This window comes from Branchiostoma belcheri, unplaced genomic scaffold (genome assembly GCF_001625305.1).
Source record: "Branchiostoma belcheri isolate BF01 breed outbred unplaced genomic scaffold, Haploidv18h27 scaffold5, whole genome shotgun sequence".
In the NCBI taxonomy this organism is placed as follows: domain Eukaryota; kingdom Metazoa; phylum Chordata; class Leptocardii; order Amphioxiformes; family Branchiostomatidae; genus Branchiostoma; species Branchiostoma belcheri.
The window spans coordinates 4888033-4902663 of NW_017804131.1; the positions used below are offsets into that span (position 1 = coordinate 4888033).

Consider the following 14631-nt stretch of genomic DNA (forward strand, 5'->3'; position numbering starts at 1 on the left):
TGTTGGAGCAGAAGGCAAAACGTCAATGTTGACCCTCTAAAAATTCGTCTTGACATGACACGGGGGCAGTGTAACAAGTAGACAGTTTAGAAAATGGTGTTAACCTTTTTGTCGCTCTATCGCCTCAATATTTTAAAAGAATTCGTGTTCTATGGCGGTTTATGTCCATGTAAACATTAACAGTGACTATTAAGGGTGACTGACCTTTTTCAAAGGTTAAACAGTCCACGCCTTTCATATGTGACATACCACGTGATTCGTTACGCTACTGCCATTGGTTGAATAGTCACAACGCCCCTTAGTGCAAACTGAGCGTGTGCCTCGCGCGACCGTCTCCTCCCATTTTCACTTCTGACTGCCTTCAACCTGCGACGCTTGAAACTCTCTTTCCGACAAGATGTCGAAAACTGCAAAAATGCAGAACGGTGGCTCTAAGGCGGAAGTACAAAATACCGACGGGGTAAGTACAATTTCTTTCTACCTAAAAACTCGAATCTGAACTCAAAAGTTGTTCTGCAAAGCCACAAAATTTACTAGCGCCACTAAAGCGATCGCACAAACGGAGCGAGCTCTAACCTTCATCGTCATACATTTTTGATCGTCTTGCATTTTACCCAGAATGTCAACTTAACTGTTATGGCATTTTAATCATGTCCTTCTACTTACATAATCCATGTATGATTTAAAATCCATATTAGTCCATTATTTCTGGGTGACGACCTTTCCAGACTCAACTACCCTTTCTTCCGAGCAACTAGGTTGATGGGCAAATGTTAATCCTACGATACAATGCATTTTACCATCTAAATAAAGTCGTGTGAAGCATAGACTGAGTAAGTAGTTCCCTCCACGTTATGTTTAATACCTAAAGCTTAGCTTAAATCACAAGTCCCGACCCTTGCGCCACCGCTGAAAGGTCGTGGCAGTAGCGTCGGGGGGCAAATGTTACTTATCAACTATGAACAAACGAACCAGTGTGCGGCTTGTCTTACTTCAACATTAACGCCCTGATAAGCAAAAACTAACTGCTACCTACTTCCAGTGTCTACTAATCGTGTTGAAGAGTCCTATACACCTTCTGATAGACCTTAAATGGTCCTGTGCATGGACAGGCTATCACTTTTTCATGAAAGTAGTTTACCACCATAAAGATAGATGCTATGGTGACCAAAACATGCATTCTTGTTAAAGAGGCCACACCCGGATGAATGTCCTGTGTTGATATCACGAGACCCAATATTTGTTTACCTGCTGACAGTAATGCAGTGTCAGACCATACCCTGACACTGTCTGGGGCGATACTTTGCTGACAGTTGATTGGACGCCAGAAAATTCAATTAACAAAACTAACGCTATACATGTCTTCAATGATTCTGTTTGAAAGTTTCAACACAAGTCTTGTTTGGGCACATTTTGTGACTTATCTGTTGGTCGGTGATACAGATTGCTGATTGACGAATTTACCAAAAATAGCACAGAAGACACACCCATCAGTGCACACAAACGTGACAATCAAGCAATGGTCATTTATGGCATAAGTGTGAGATGTTCTTCTACCCTAATCTGCATAATCATGTAAATACAAACCTTGATGGTCCATCGGTATCCTGTTCAAATGGTACCTCTAGACGGCTTTTGACACATTATATAACATTTATCGAAATCAGTAACTCTTGCGGCGGTAACAGTGTATATACCCCAAGAAGCAACTAGTTGTTGTCCTACTAGAAAAATGTATTTCTTCATTTTTTGGCAGGACCTATAAGTCTAACGTTATAATTATGGAGGTAACAAGTCCGTGAAGACGATGCAATGCATTTACTACATCTGTTCTAACGACATTGGAATTGCCATGACCCGGCAGGCACCCCAAACCCCTAACAAAACATTCATAAGTCTCTGTCAGGAAACGCCCTAGTCACACCCATGGCAATACAAATATTCATCCAAATGTCCCGAATCAACCTATTAACATGAATTTTAAATTTCGTTGCATCATTTTTATACCATTCCTGCAGATGTGTAAATTCAGCATTTGGAAATGGTGCCATATGTAGCGTTATTTAGCCTTTCATACTGTGTGTGAGAATATATATATGCCATTAATATTCGTGTACCTATCTGTATCTGAATCTGTATAGCCGGTATAACCGCCCTTCGGCGTAACACACCAGCTGCAGCTGCATGTGTACATAGGACTTTTTGTGTTAATTAAAAAGTCTCCGAGTTTAGTGGTTACTGATGGTGCATTAAAAAAATTTTTCCATCTCTTTTGGACTTAAGGTCACATTACAAAACATGTGCATGTAGATGATAAGAAAGTTTGAAATAACATTATAATGTGGCTGCTTTACCGTTAAAGGTAATTTCTCAATCAAACGTTTTGGTTGTTTTTTATCTCCCAGCGCATGACGTTCCTGTTGTTCATGTCTGTGTTCATCTCTGTGTTCGGGTCGCCGTTCCAGTACGGCTACAGCACCAGCGTGGTCAACGCGCCCGCAGAGGTAAGATACATCCACCAAGTCTTGTTTAATGGTGTCGTGTGGCGTATCGGTAGCGTGTTCGGCCCAGGCCCAAGAGGTCCCGAGTTCGAATCCTGCCCGGTGTCACCGATCTTATGCCCTTGGGAAAGGCACTTAACACGACTTTCCTCACTTCACTCAGGTGTAAATGAGAACCTAGCTTCGGTTAGGGACGTCCCTCGGATAGTGCGTTAAATGAAGGTCCCGTGTTTTGGAGAGCCACACCCCATGGCCCACGCACGTTAAAGAACCCACCGCACTTATCGAAAAGAGTAGGGGACCTTCCCGGTGTGAGTGGTTCAAACCTTACAGTCTGGTCTCAGGTTTGACATCTTGAAGAGGTAATAGTCACCTGTTATGTCAATCCTTCCACAAATGTGGTAAATCTTCATAGAATAAAAATAAAATAAACTTGAAGCTTTATTCTAAGCTTTATTCTTTTGTTGTATTAGTCTTTCAGGTATATTTTTAACACTGTGGTAGCAATATAATATTGATGATAATAATGATAGCTTTTACAAGGGCAATTATAGTAATTATACTTGTCATCCCGGGTGAGACAACAAAATGAATCGGTATTGTAATATGAAAAAAAGGACAGTTTTAGGCTCACGTTCTTATCATAATCAAATTGAATATTGCGATACATTTGTCAGATGAAGAATAAAAATGACAGATTCATAAGAAAGGTATAAATACTCAGTACTGCCCAATCCACCGAGGGTGACTTTGCAAGTATAACAAACTGTTCAAATACACAGCGGAAAAGCGCGTAATGTTGCCGATAGCAACACGAGGAAGGCTAATATTATCATGACGTTTTGACGTCATCGGACACACACGAGACTTCCAGGTGTGACAAATCCAAATGATACGCCACACGTGACATATCCGGCCGATATTATATGTATACACATAACAAAAAGTAGATGTATATCTATTATTAGTTAGAATACATGCACTGAAGCACGCAAAAATGGCTCATTTTATACACATCTGTTATTGTAGGCTTTGTAAGCTTGCATATTTTCTCGACAATCACTTTAATTAGGCCACACCAATTTAATTTGTTGGTTCTCGGATTTTTTTCAGAAAAAATATGAAGCGACAGGGCGAAAAAAAATAAAAATAAAAACAGGTCTAGGCATCCTATTATAGGCTTAAATGCTACAAAATGAGCCATGAAGTCAACACAAAAGGCTGGGTTAAAATTTAAACATTGAATTTTGAACTTTTAATCAAATCACTGCAATGATAGATGGGAAAACTGTAACAACTAGGAAGAGAAGGACTTTCCTCAACTGTTGGGGGCAAAATATGAGCATTTAATCAGTTGATTCAGGACCAGAATCAATTTTTTTTTTTGCAAATCAGAAAAAAAACGAAGAGGCGAATCCGAGAACCAACAAATTAAATTGGTGTGGCCTAATTGTCAGTTGAGTGGTTGGGATAAATATATTTTTTGCATCTTCTCTTTACACATGAGTGGCATTTTGCCCACTGTAAATATCTACAAAGATAAATTCTGTTAAACACCATTGTTTGATAACCACCCGGCCTCTGTAATGGAATAAAAGTTACTGATTTACCGGTGCTTGGTTGTGGTTGTCCTTGGTAGACTGCATACTACTCCCGAAATGGTACAATGTTTTTATTCGGGAAGTGTACACACACCCACAATACACCCACTGTACACCCGTATGCCATTAATCTCATTAATACTGTAATAGGTCTTGACTAGGATGTTTGTACTTCTCTCAGTGGCGGTAGACACAAGCTTTGAGCTTTCAGAAAGAAAAGTAAAGGTCTCTCAGGTGAATAATTAAGGAGGTAAGGTCACCTATAAGGCTATAGAGTTTCCTTCCATGGGTAATTTGTCTTTATAACGGACTGTGCTAGTCCAATTGTGTTACAAACTATTCGTGTGCTGTAAGGTGTTTCATAGAGAGATGGTATCATGGTACCCAGGATTGAAAATGAGCACCATTTTATAAAGGATTGTACACTATACAATGATAAGCGCCTATTGTTGTTCACCTTTCTTTCCGCTTGTTCAATTCATTTTAATACGTTTAATTCTATAGATAAATTCAACTACATTCTCAGGGGAGATAACCAGTACAGTATTCAAATAGGACAATACATTAAAGAATGTTTCGATCTTAGAGACCACATGTTAGAGAATAGTTAAACCTTCATTGTTACGGCTTACGTTACAGATTACGTTATCCACACATGTATTTAGCTTTGTTAGATCTTTAGTTGTAGAAGACCATACAAAAGTCACTGTACTTTTTTGTTGTGTCAATAAAGAATCTATATTGTGAACGGGTTGAAAAAAATGGCCCTCTTAGACGTTTGGTGTTTTTTTCAAGCTGCAAATGATCAGGGTGTCATTACAGTTCTTTCAACTTTGTACACATCCCTCAACTGTCAATAAGCCGAGAAAAACTCAAACAATGACTACCATGTCCTGTGCCTTATTCAGTGAGTTGTTGATCCAACTGTCGGTCACCCGGGAGGTGGGATAGAGGTGTGTGATGCAGCACGTACTCTCATTCGCTGGCTCCGGATAAGGGTATTGATCTGCCCAAGTGGAATGTTGTGTACATACTTCTTGTATCCTGGTACCTTTGGTATCTTGCCCTGGTACCTTTGGCATCTTGTTTTGAAACAAAAGGCAATTGATTTTTTTTTCATTCGTAACTTTTTCTGACTTCGTAAAAAGATAAACCGAGAGGTCCCGAGAGGTCCCGGGTTCGATACTCACCGTAGCCCGACGTTGTGCCCTTGGGAAAGGCACTTTACACGACTTTCCCACCTATACGGTGGAGTGACGCCCACCGAGCCTCTTAGGCTAATCTGTCTGTCAAGGTGCCAAAAACACCTTACGGATTTGGTGCGCCGATGTGACAACATCTCATGTCTACCACTGAGAGCCATAACATTTTTTTTGATAAAGCTATCCAGTCATCACACGCCAGTTTTAAGCTTTTCTAAGAGAGCTTTGTGGTGTTTTTTTTTTTTGCCAAAGATGAGTCAAAACCGCACCCTGGTTAAACTTAAGGTTTCCAGCGCAAACTTTATGTTTGCTATACCAGGCTGCCCTACTTCGTTATCTGGTTGATGAGTGTCGTTTTACATCTTATAATGACGTTTACAACGAGGGGTGTAAACTACATCCAGTGACAAAGCTTGTTACAACAAAGAAAAGGGGGCACGCTGACGATAAAGTTGAGACAAAAAGAAAAGTCATCATCTGATTTGTGTTCCTTTTCTAGATCGTTTATCCCGACAAGTAATTACCAAAAAGGTTATGTTTTCAGAAGCGTTCGTGTGTGTGTCTGTGTGTCTGTAAACACGATAACTTGAGAAGACTTAAATAGATTGTCTTCATATTTGGTGGGTGGGTAGGTCTTGATGAGACCTCGCCAAGATTAGATTTTGGGCCCCCTGGCAGCTTGTTACTATTCCGACAGTGTGAGGGGTGTTGTGGAGCATATGTAATATTGGGAAACATGGATGTGTGAACAAGTTGTTAACACTCTAGCGGTCGTTAGAGGTGTCTCAGACAAACAAGCATTTACTGCTGACGTGGGAAACATTCGTCATACAACGGGTTTACAACACTGAGCAAACTAAGGGGATCTGTCAAGCAGCCATAGATGTGCCGCGCAAAATTCAGCTCTTTTGTGACGAAAAAATTAATCATAAGGTTTATCTAGCAACATCGTATGATTTGATTATGTGTTGTCCTTGATAAAGAGAGTATTGTTTTGATATATACAGAGACCAAAGACCATGTTTGTTGAAGTTCTGTGACCTTCGTTTCTGCGTGTGTGGCTCCTCACTGTGGCTACTTTTCAATCAACATTTCATACACATCTGTTATTGTAGGCTTTGTAAGCTTGAATATTTTCTCGACAATTACTTTAATAATTGTCAGTTGAGTGGTACGGGATAAAGATATTTTTTTCACCTTCTCTTTACACATGAGTGGCATTTTGCCCACTGAAAATGTCTAAAAAGATCAATTCTGTAAAACACCATTGTTTGATAACCATCCGGCCTCTGTAATGGAATAAAAGTTACTGATTTACCGGTGCTTGGTTGTGGTTGTCCTTGGTAGACTGCGTACTACTCCCGAAATGGTACAGGATACACGTGTGCAAATATAGCTTGTTCGCACGTTTCATGTGATGACAATATACATGCATCGGAAGTTACGGGTTGCTTGGCGGTCTCATTTTCTAGTTTGCTCAGGATATAGAAGTTAACATTGCTGTTGGCAATGCATGGAACTCTAAGCAACAAGCAATTTGATTCGCGATGAATTAAAAACATATAACATAAAATAAAAACATATAACATATAACAGGCAATAAAAACATATAACATATAACAAGCAATTTGATTCGCGATGAATTAAAAACATATAAGCACGATACCACTACTGCTAACATTCTAGGATTCTACAGGTTTTTAAATGAGGCATTAGACAAAAAAAGAGTATAGGTTTGCTCTTTGAAATGCTATCATGTTGGGTACAGAACATGGATGGGAAAGAAAGTGCCTTTGTTTTAAATGTCTTTTGTTGTTGCATTCGTTTAGCTCATGCAGAATTTCTACAAAAAATCCTTCTACAACTTCACCGGCGCTGAGCTGGCTGATGACAGCCTGACCGTGCTGTGGTCCACAACAGTGTCTATCTACTGTCTGGGTGGACTCATAGGGTCTCTACTGGTGGGGCCACTCGCCTCAAAAATAGGGAGGTCAGTCCAACTGTGATGTTCTCTTTTTTATAAGCTATTTTAAGCACAGATCTTGTGAACTGTTGAATGTTCACGTCTATATGAAAGGTAGCGGTTAAAATAGACCAAAATAGGCCAATCATCTTTAATTTGCAATAGTGTACGTATAAATGTGTGTATATTAAAATGTTCGACTTTTCGATCGGTAGTGACATTGATGGTAGGTAGCCATGGACAGTATGCATGAGTCAACCACACCCTGACACTCTGAATGATTTTTCATAGGAAAGGCGCGATTCTCTTCAACAATATCTTCTCTCTGTCGGCTGCCGCCTTGATGTTTGGGGCCAGGTTTGCCAACTCCTACCACATGATCATTCTGGGCAGAACGATTGTGGGGATCCACAACGGTGAGACCACTGTTACTTGTATTCATAACATCAGTGCAATGTAGGTTGAGTAGTGCACTACACTGGAGGTTATGCAAGTTTAGATATCTTTAGATTCTTTATTCAGTAATGATATCGCGGGCAGCACACCCGAATTTCGTCCTTATTACAGAGAATTTTCAGAGTATCGACCACATTAAAACAACGACACTCCACATAACATAGTTCACATGATATAAAATATTTACAAAAGCATTACACAGTTAAAATCTATAATAGTATGTCATTACCACATGCTTTAGCTAGGTGCTACTGATTAATTGTTGTAGAGACGAACTAGCCGACTGCACAATGAAGTAAAGAATTGCTAAGGTAACAAGGTAACAGTTGCTGAAGCAACTGCTAGTAGATTTTGAAAACGGTCAGACGCGAAGTTCAGGTAGCATCAGCCATGTTGTAGCTACATGTACTTGTGTTCAACGGTGATATCACACTAGACTCTATCTTATGAGTTATGGCTTTCTTTTAATGATCTAAAGCTTTCTACCCTGTGTTTTAAAGTGTAATTGTGTATTGTGCAGGCTTGTCTATCGGAGTAGTTCCCATGTACCTGTCGGAGATTTCCCCGCCCAACCTGAGAGGTGGAATAGGCGTGACGTCACAGCTACTTACCACTATCGGCATCCTGGTGGCGCAAATCCTCGGGCTGGAATTCATACTCGGTAATTCACATGTCTTTATTCTCTAAACATGAAATGCTGCACTTAAATAAAATGGCAGATAAAATTCAATGCTATGACTAGAAAGGCCAATATTTGCTTTGGAGCAAATACAGCGATGGCTTCACCACATTTTACGACATGGCAGGGAAAGAATGAGAAACACAAGGGAAAACAATGCTTTACATTGATATAACTATAATATGAAGTAACATACAACTAAGACTACAACAGTTGGCTAGCTATTCCCTACATTATTGGTTAGGATTTTTAATTGCATAATGCAAACTGTTGATTTTCAAAAAAAAAAACGTTCATGCCCCGCATTCCAATGCTGGAGCAGGAAAGCTTGAAATACCTACCAAAACACTTGAATACAGATATACTGTCAGTATGGAAATGGTCTGTGCAGGTGTTAATCAAGTTAAATCCCAACAGCCAATCAGCAAGAAATGCTCTGTGCAGGTGGAAATGGTCTGTGCAGGTGTTAATCAAGTTAAATCCCAACAGCCAATCAGCAAGAAGAAGAGAGGAAAGCTGCATGCCTATTGGTTGATGCCCTGCATTCCATTGTGATGACTCATGCCAAATGTGGTTAACACTGCCCACTGACACAGTAATACATTTGCTATAATACAGCCAAAAAACTCAAATAAAACCATTCTAAAAGCCTGTATCACAAAAATTTAAAAAAACGCCTAAGGGTATTTGCCCACTGTACCTCCATACCAAATTTCAGATCCTTAGGCCCCAAAATGAAGAAGCTGAATCCATTTTAAAAAATGGCAGGAGAAGAAGAAGGAGGAGAAGAAACATCAGAGAAAACAATATGGTTTCACCAGACCACTTCGTGGTCTGGTGAAGCCATAAATAGTTTCATCAGGATGGTAAGTCACTGAGTAAAGAGATTTTTTTTACACAACGAAGTCTTTTATTCAGCCGACGTTTCGGTGACCGTCTGTCACCTTCCTCAGGGCAGTTCTGACTGGTTCACAAACACTGACAGTCACTGTGCGTTTGAGAATGCGTCTATAGCAGCGACATCTGTGCTGCCATGCGATGTGAACCAGTCAGAACTGCCCTGAGGAAGGTGACAGACGGTCACACACACACATAAGAACGATTAAACCAGTCTACAACTATCACTACTACTACATAGAGTAAATCATTCCATTTTCATCAATTTGAAATGTTTTGTCATTTTATAGGCAATGAAGACTATTGGCACTACCTCATGCTGGTTGGTTACGTCATTCCATCCGGGATACAGCTGCTGATCCTGCCGTTCCTTCCCGAGAGCCCCCGGTACCTGCTCATCGACAAGGACTCTCCGGAGAAGGCTAAAAAGGGTACGTACAGATACAGATGAAGGCAGAACACAGGATGTATCTCCTAGCGTTTTGGCGTCTAAAACCTCATGTGGAGCCCCACGAAAAGCGACTTATAGCTACATGGCCGAATGAAGTGAGCTATCTGTATATTGAGTCACAAAACAAACAAAACAAACAAACAAACAAAGTCATTCAGCAAAGTGTAAAAAAGAATCATATGGCGACGTATGGCGACTAATTTCAAGTAATGTGCGAATCAGAAAGAAGACAAGTGCAGATATAAAAGCAAGAGGAAGTCTTTTCTCTTTTAGGTGGATGAAAGACAGCAATTTGAAAGTAGCTGACTTAGCGCAAGAATACGTTTCAATTTAAAGTTACAGTTGAAATTCAAAGTTTTTGTTGTGTTTTTTTATTCAGTTCTGCAGAAGCTTCGTGGAGAGAAGGACGTGGATGCCGTCCTGGACGACATGAAACTTGAAGATGAGATGCAGAAGAAGGAACCGAAGATGCACGTGTTCGCCCTGCTGAAGTCCCGCGCCCTGCGGTCTCAGCTCGTCTGCTGTGTGCTGGTCATGGCGGGGCAGCAGTTCTCAGGCATCAACGCCGTAAGTTAATTTTCGAGTAAAACAATCATCTACTGAACCCTAACGAGCTTCATAAACGCAACGAATCTAGTTAATCACTTACTTCAAAGCAGTCCTTAATGGTTACTGCCCTTCAGTGTAACACCAGCTTCGCAGGCACGCCGCGCGGCGGTAGCTGGCTACATTACACCGACCGACGTGTTACGCCTAACCCTTGAACATCTCAAAACATTGTTTAAAGTTATCTAGTAATAATACCCCTACAATACTTGGTGACAGCGAGTTCCACTCTGCGATAGTTCTAGGAAAGAATGAATTCTTGAACACCTCAATCCTTGATTGATCACTCTGGTACTTGAAGGCATGGCTATTTTTTGTTCTTTTCTGGGCTGGTATTAGGTTTGTCTCAGGATTAAGTTGTTTCCTAGACTCATCCCCACCTTCTCATAACAAGCTCCCACAAGCAGAAACAAGATTGTCCATTTTGTTACAGATCTTCTTCTACTCGACGTCCATCTATGAGAAGGCCGGCGTGCCCAAGGAGTACAGTCCGTACGCGACTATAGGAACCGGTGCCATCAACGTGTTTATGACCATAGTCTCGGTAAGCAAGGTTATAAGTAAGTTATTAGCTAAAGAGATAAAACAGGTTGGCTAATCCTTGGCTGATCCAAGTCCAAAAGTTTTAACGGGGGGTGCCCTAACTTCGAACGTGCCCTAACTTCGGACGGATTTTTTTACCGATCTTATTGTGCAAAAGTATGCCGTGTTTGTTGCCACTAACTTCGCTAATAAAAAAAGCAAATAAACATAGTCAATACATAAAGCTGTTATTTGCATGCAAAGTATAGTTCTAAATGTCGTTATGTCGAGGAAAAAAATTCTTTTGCCTTGTTCATACAAGTTCCATGATAGAATGCACAATGCTTATATTGGTAATTCTCAAGTTGCTTGACTTCTATAGGAACCTTATGGGAATCTGGTTTCATATTTTAATATGACATATGTTTGTCGTTCAGGTTCTTGTGATTGACATCACAGGGAGAAAGGTCCTGCTGACGTGGCCACTCGTGTTCATGACGTTGGCCTTCGCCATTCTAACTGTAACCCAAGGCTTGTCTGAGGTATGTCTGCATCTTTTGTACAACATTATAAGAGAGTCTGAATATAACTAGCCGAACCTTTGATACATCCTGAAGTTCATAAAATTCACAATGACATTTACTTTGCGTCGTTTGCTATCACCTGGTCCTAATGTTCTCCAATACCAATAATCGCGCGCGCTATCGAAACTACTCATCCTAATGTAAAAACTAGTTTACACACTTCAGTTATTATTTCTGTGTCTTGATTTTGTTTAATTAATCAATTATTTATTTCATTGTTTAATTTTGATGTTAGATTCAAATATGTTTTGTCATGTATCATAGTTACCTTTGTTTGTGGTAGGCCCTTTAAAAAAACATCTAGGTTTCTGGCCTACCCCGCATATTCTCTTATTGTTATTATTTGATTATGTAACTTTTTTTATACGTGCAAATAATAAATAAACAAATAAACAAATTCAGCTTAGAAATCAGATTTTTTTTCAGAATCTAAACTGACTACATTTTTTCTACTATATTTCAGTACCTGTACTGTGTATGTGGCTGCTCTCAAGGGATAAACCCTAACGCCACACTTGTGGGGGATGTCTGCCAGTTCGTGAACCAAACAGGCACATACGAAGAGACGATAGCCAATCTAAATACAACGGATCCATACGCCTGGATAGCCTACCTTAGCATCGTCTTCGTCATTCTGTACATCATTGCATTCGCCATTGGACTAGGTGAGTACCACTTACTTTTAAAAACCGTCCAATATTGTACTGGATTGCATGTACCGTTTTATACTAGGTTAGTCCAATTTATTTCTTGATGTACCACAAGAAACTGTCCTTTCTCCCCAGAGATGCATATAAATATATGCATATACATATAGCAGAAGTGGCTTGTTTTTACCTTCTTGTATTAATGATATATGTGCCTACTTGTTCTAACTGCTTTTAAATATGTTGTAAATATATACTGTTATCTTTTTGAATTGATCTATATGATCCTCATATTATGTACGATTTTAATGGAATATTTAACAGATGTCATGTTATCATGCAACGCTGTATGTAACATGCGAGTTGATCACAATAAATCTGAATCTGAATCATTATGCTGTACTGTATGATTCATAATGCCTATTGGATATTAGAACAACGCCTACATACACATTCTCTTACGTTGTTGTGAAAATCTGTTCCTGTAGGACCGATCCCTTTCATCATCACTACCGAGATGTTCCGGCAGGGGGCGCGACCAGCTGCTATGATGCTCGTGGGCAGCACGAACTGGATTTCAAACTTCATAGTTGGTCTTCTCTTCCCACTAGCACAGGTAGGCTTTACCTTACGAGTCACTGGTTTATCCATGAAGTATTTTACAGGTTTCTAAAAACTACAGACAGAAGAGCCAAGCTTGCAAGATGTCCAAAAATCATGGCGAACCGCCAACGCCATCAAGTCAAATAAATAACTCGAGTGCAATTATACGCTATTAAAATCTAATTCTCTTTGCAAGGGTACTATACTAATAATGTGTTGTGTTTAAAGTTAAAACTTTTGGTCCAGCACAAAAGATTCTCTCACCTAGAGCTTTCGACCAGTCACTCTTAGTCTTCCTCAGTAGACTGACCCAGTGAAGCCTGTCGCGTGGCTTCTTTGAAGTGTGACGTCAACACTGGGTCAAAGGTATCTGGTAGATGATGTCGGCCCCCGTCGCGGGTCAATGAAGGGTGATGGGCCCTGATGTAAATGGCTTCCTTCACCCCTCCACGACGGGGGCCGACATCGTCTACCAGATACCTTTGACCCAGTGTTGACGTCACACTTGAAAGAAGCCACGTGACAAGCCACGTGACAACTGGGTCAGTCTACTGAGGAAGACCAGAGTGACTGGTCGAAAGCTCTAGGTGAAAGAATTTTTTGTGTTGGACCAAAAGTTTTAACTTTAAACATGTAACTACCAAGTTGACACAGAGGAACTTTCATGATAATAATGTGTCGTATTTGTTTTACTATTTTAGGACAAGATCGGTGCGTTCGTGTTCCTGTTCTTCATGGTGGTGTGTGGCCTGACCACCGCGTTTGTCTGGATCAAGGTCCCGGAGACGAAACACAAGACCTTCGAAGAGATCCAGCGCTTATTCGGCGGCCAAGACGACGAGACCGGCAACGACTGGGGCGTGGCGAACGACGGTTACATCCCTGATCCTCACAAGAAAAGCAGCAAGTACGCGATCACAACGTCGCTGTAGGCTGAGCGGTTTTTGAGCGGTTTCGTGGGTAGTAGTTTCCACCAGACTGCTTTGCAGGATGAATAAATAGTAGAAATCGGCCTAAAGGGGATATCATTAGCCTGCACGGCAAATGGGCCCCGGTCTCTGTCCGGCCAAGTCTTTTCGACAATAATATCCCATTTTTAGGCCGATTTCTACTATTTATTCAGCCTACAAAGGGAGTCTGGTGGAGACTAGAAAAGGAGGGGTTAATCCTTCCGTTATAAAGCATGTTTACCCGAGTTGTAACTAAACCTGTTCTTACGTCTTCAGCAACAAACACAATCTACGGCTACCGCTTATTTGTCTCACAGTTCAATACCAAAAATTGTTGTTTTTTTATTCCCAATGCGACACATCACTGGAAAGGCCTTTATGTGGCTGTTCGATCACTTACCCTCTCATTGCTAAAAAACTTAGTAGCCTCCTCCCTTGATACATATCTTAGCCCTTGTGCCCGGTACACGTTAGAAGAAAGATCTGTTGTTAAATACGTCTGCGTGCATTTAGTTCTGTACAATCATACAAGCGAAATGAGTGTAAAATAGTAAAATACAAAATGTTTCTCTAGTGTAATTATCAATGTGCACATTTTCAAATATTTGTCATTTGGTATGATGTAAATAATGTTAATCAGAAGGAACATTCAGCACGCCATGTACAGGTCAATTATGTTCATCTTAGCTGTTTATATAGTGTCTTTAGTAAGACTTATATTTTCAACTTCATTTATTGTTTCATAGGTCATCCTTTTAACTAGTTGCCAAAACTGCCTATCATACAAGCTGGAAACCTAGGAAATATGAAGGTAGTTTTATCCTATCGAGTGTTACATTGTACATAAAATACTGTGTGTTGTGGTGTTGTAATTATTTCAGTAATTACTTAATCAGTTTTCGATGCGTTAAGACAAAAAAATGTTGATCATGTTCTTAGCTATATGACGTCACCTGATTACATTATATG

The 14631-nt window shown here is 40.2% G+C and overlaps 1 protein-coding gene across 1 annotated transcript; it reads left to right on the forward strand.

Moving 5' to 3' along the window:
* Positions 1–321: 321 nt before the first annotated feature.
* LOC109480025 (solute carrier family 2, facilitated glucose transporter member 5-like) lies at positions 322–14023 on the forward strand. Its single transcript, XM_019782169.1, has 12 exons — positions 322–460; positions 2406–2504; positions 7134–7294; positions 7559–7683; positions 8244–8384; positions 9590–9730; positions 10130–10317; positions 10790–10900; positions 11316–11420; positions 11926–12127; positions 12598–12725; positions 13414–14023. The coding sequence occupies exons 1-12, from the start codon at positions 398–400 to the stop codon at positions 13642–13644; spliced, it is 1695 nt and encodes a 564-aa protein (XP_019637728.1). The 5' UTR covers positions 322–397; the 3' UTR covers positions 13645–14023.
* The last annotated feature ends 608 nt before the right edge of the window (positions 14024–14631 follow it).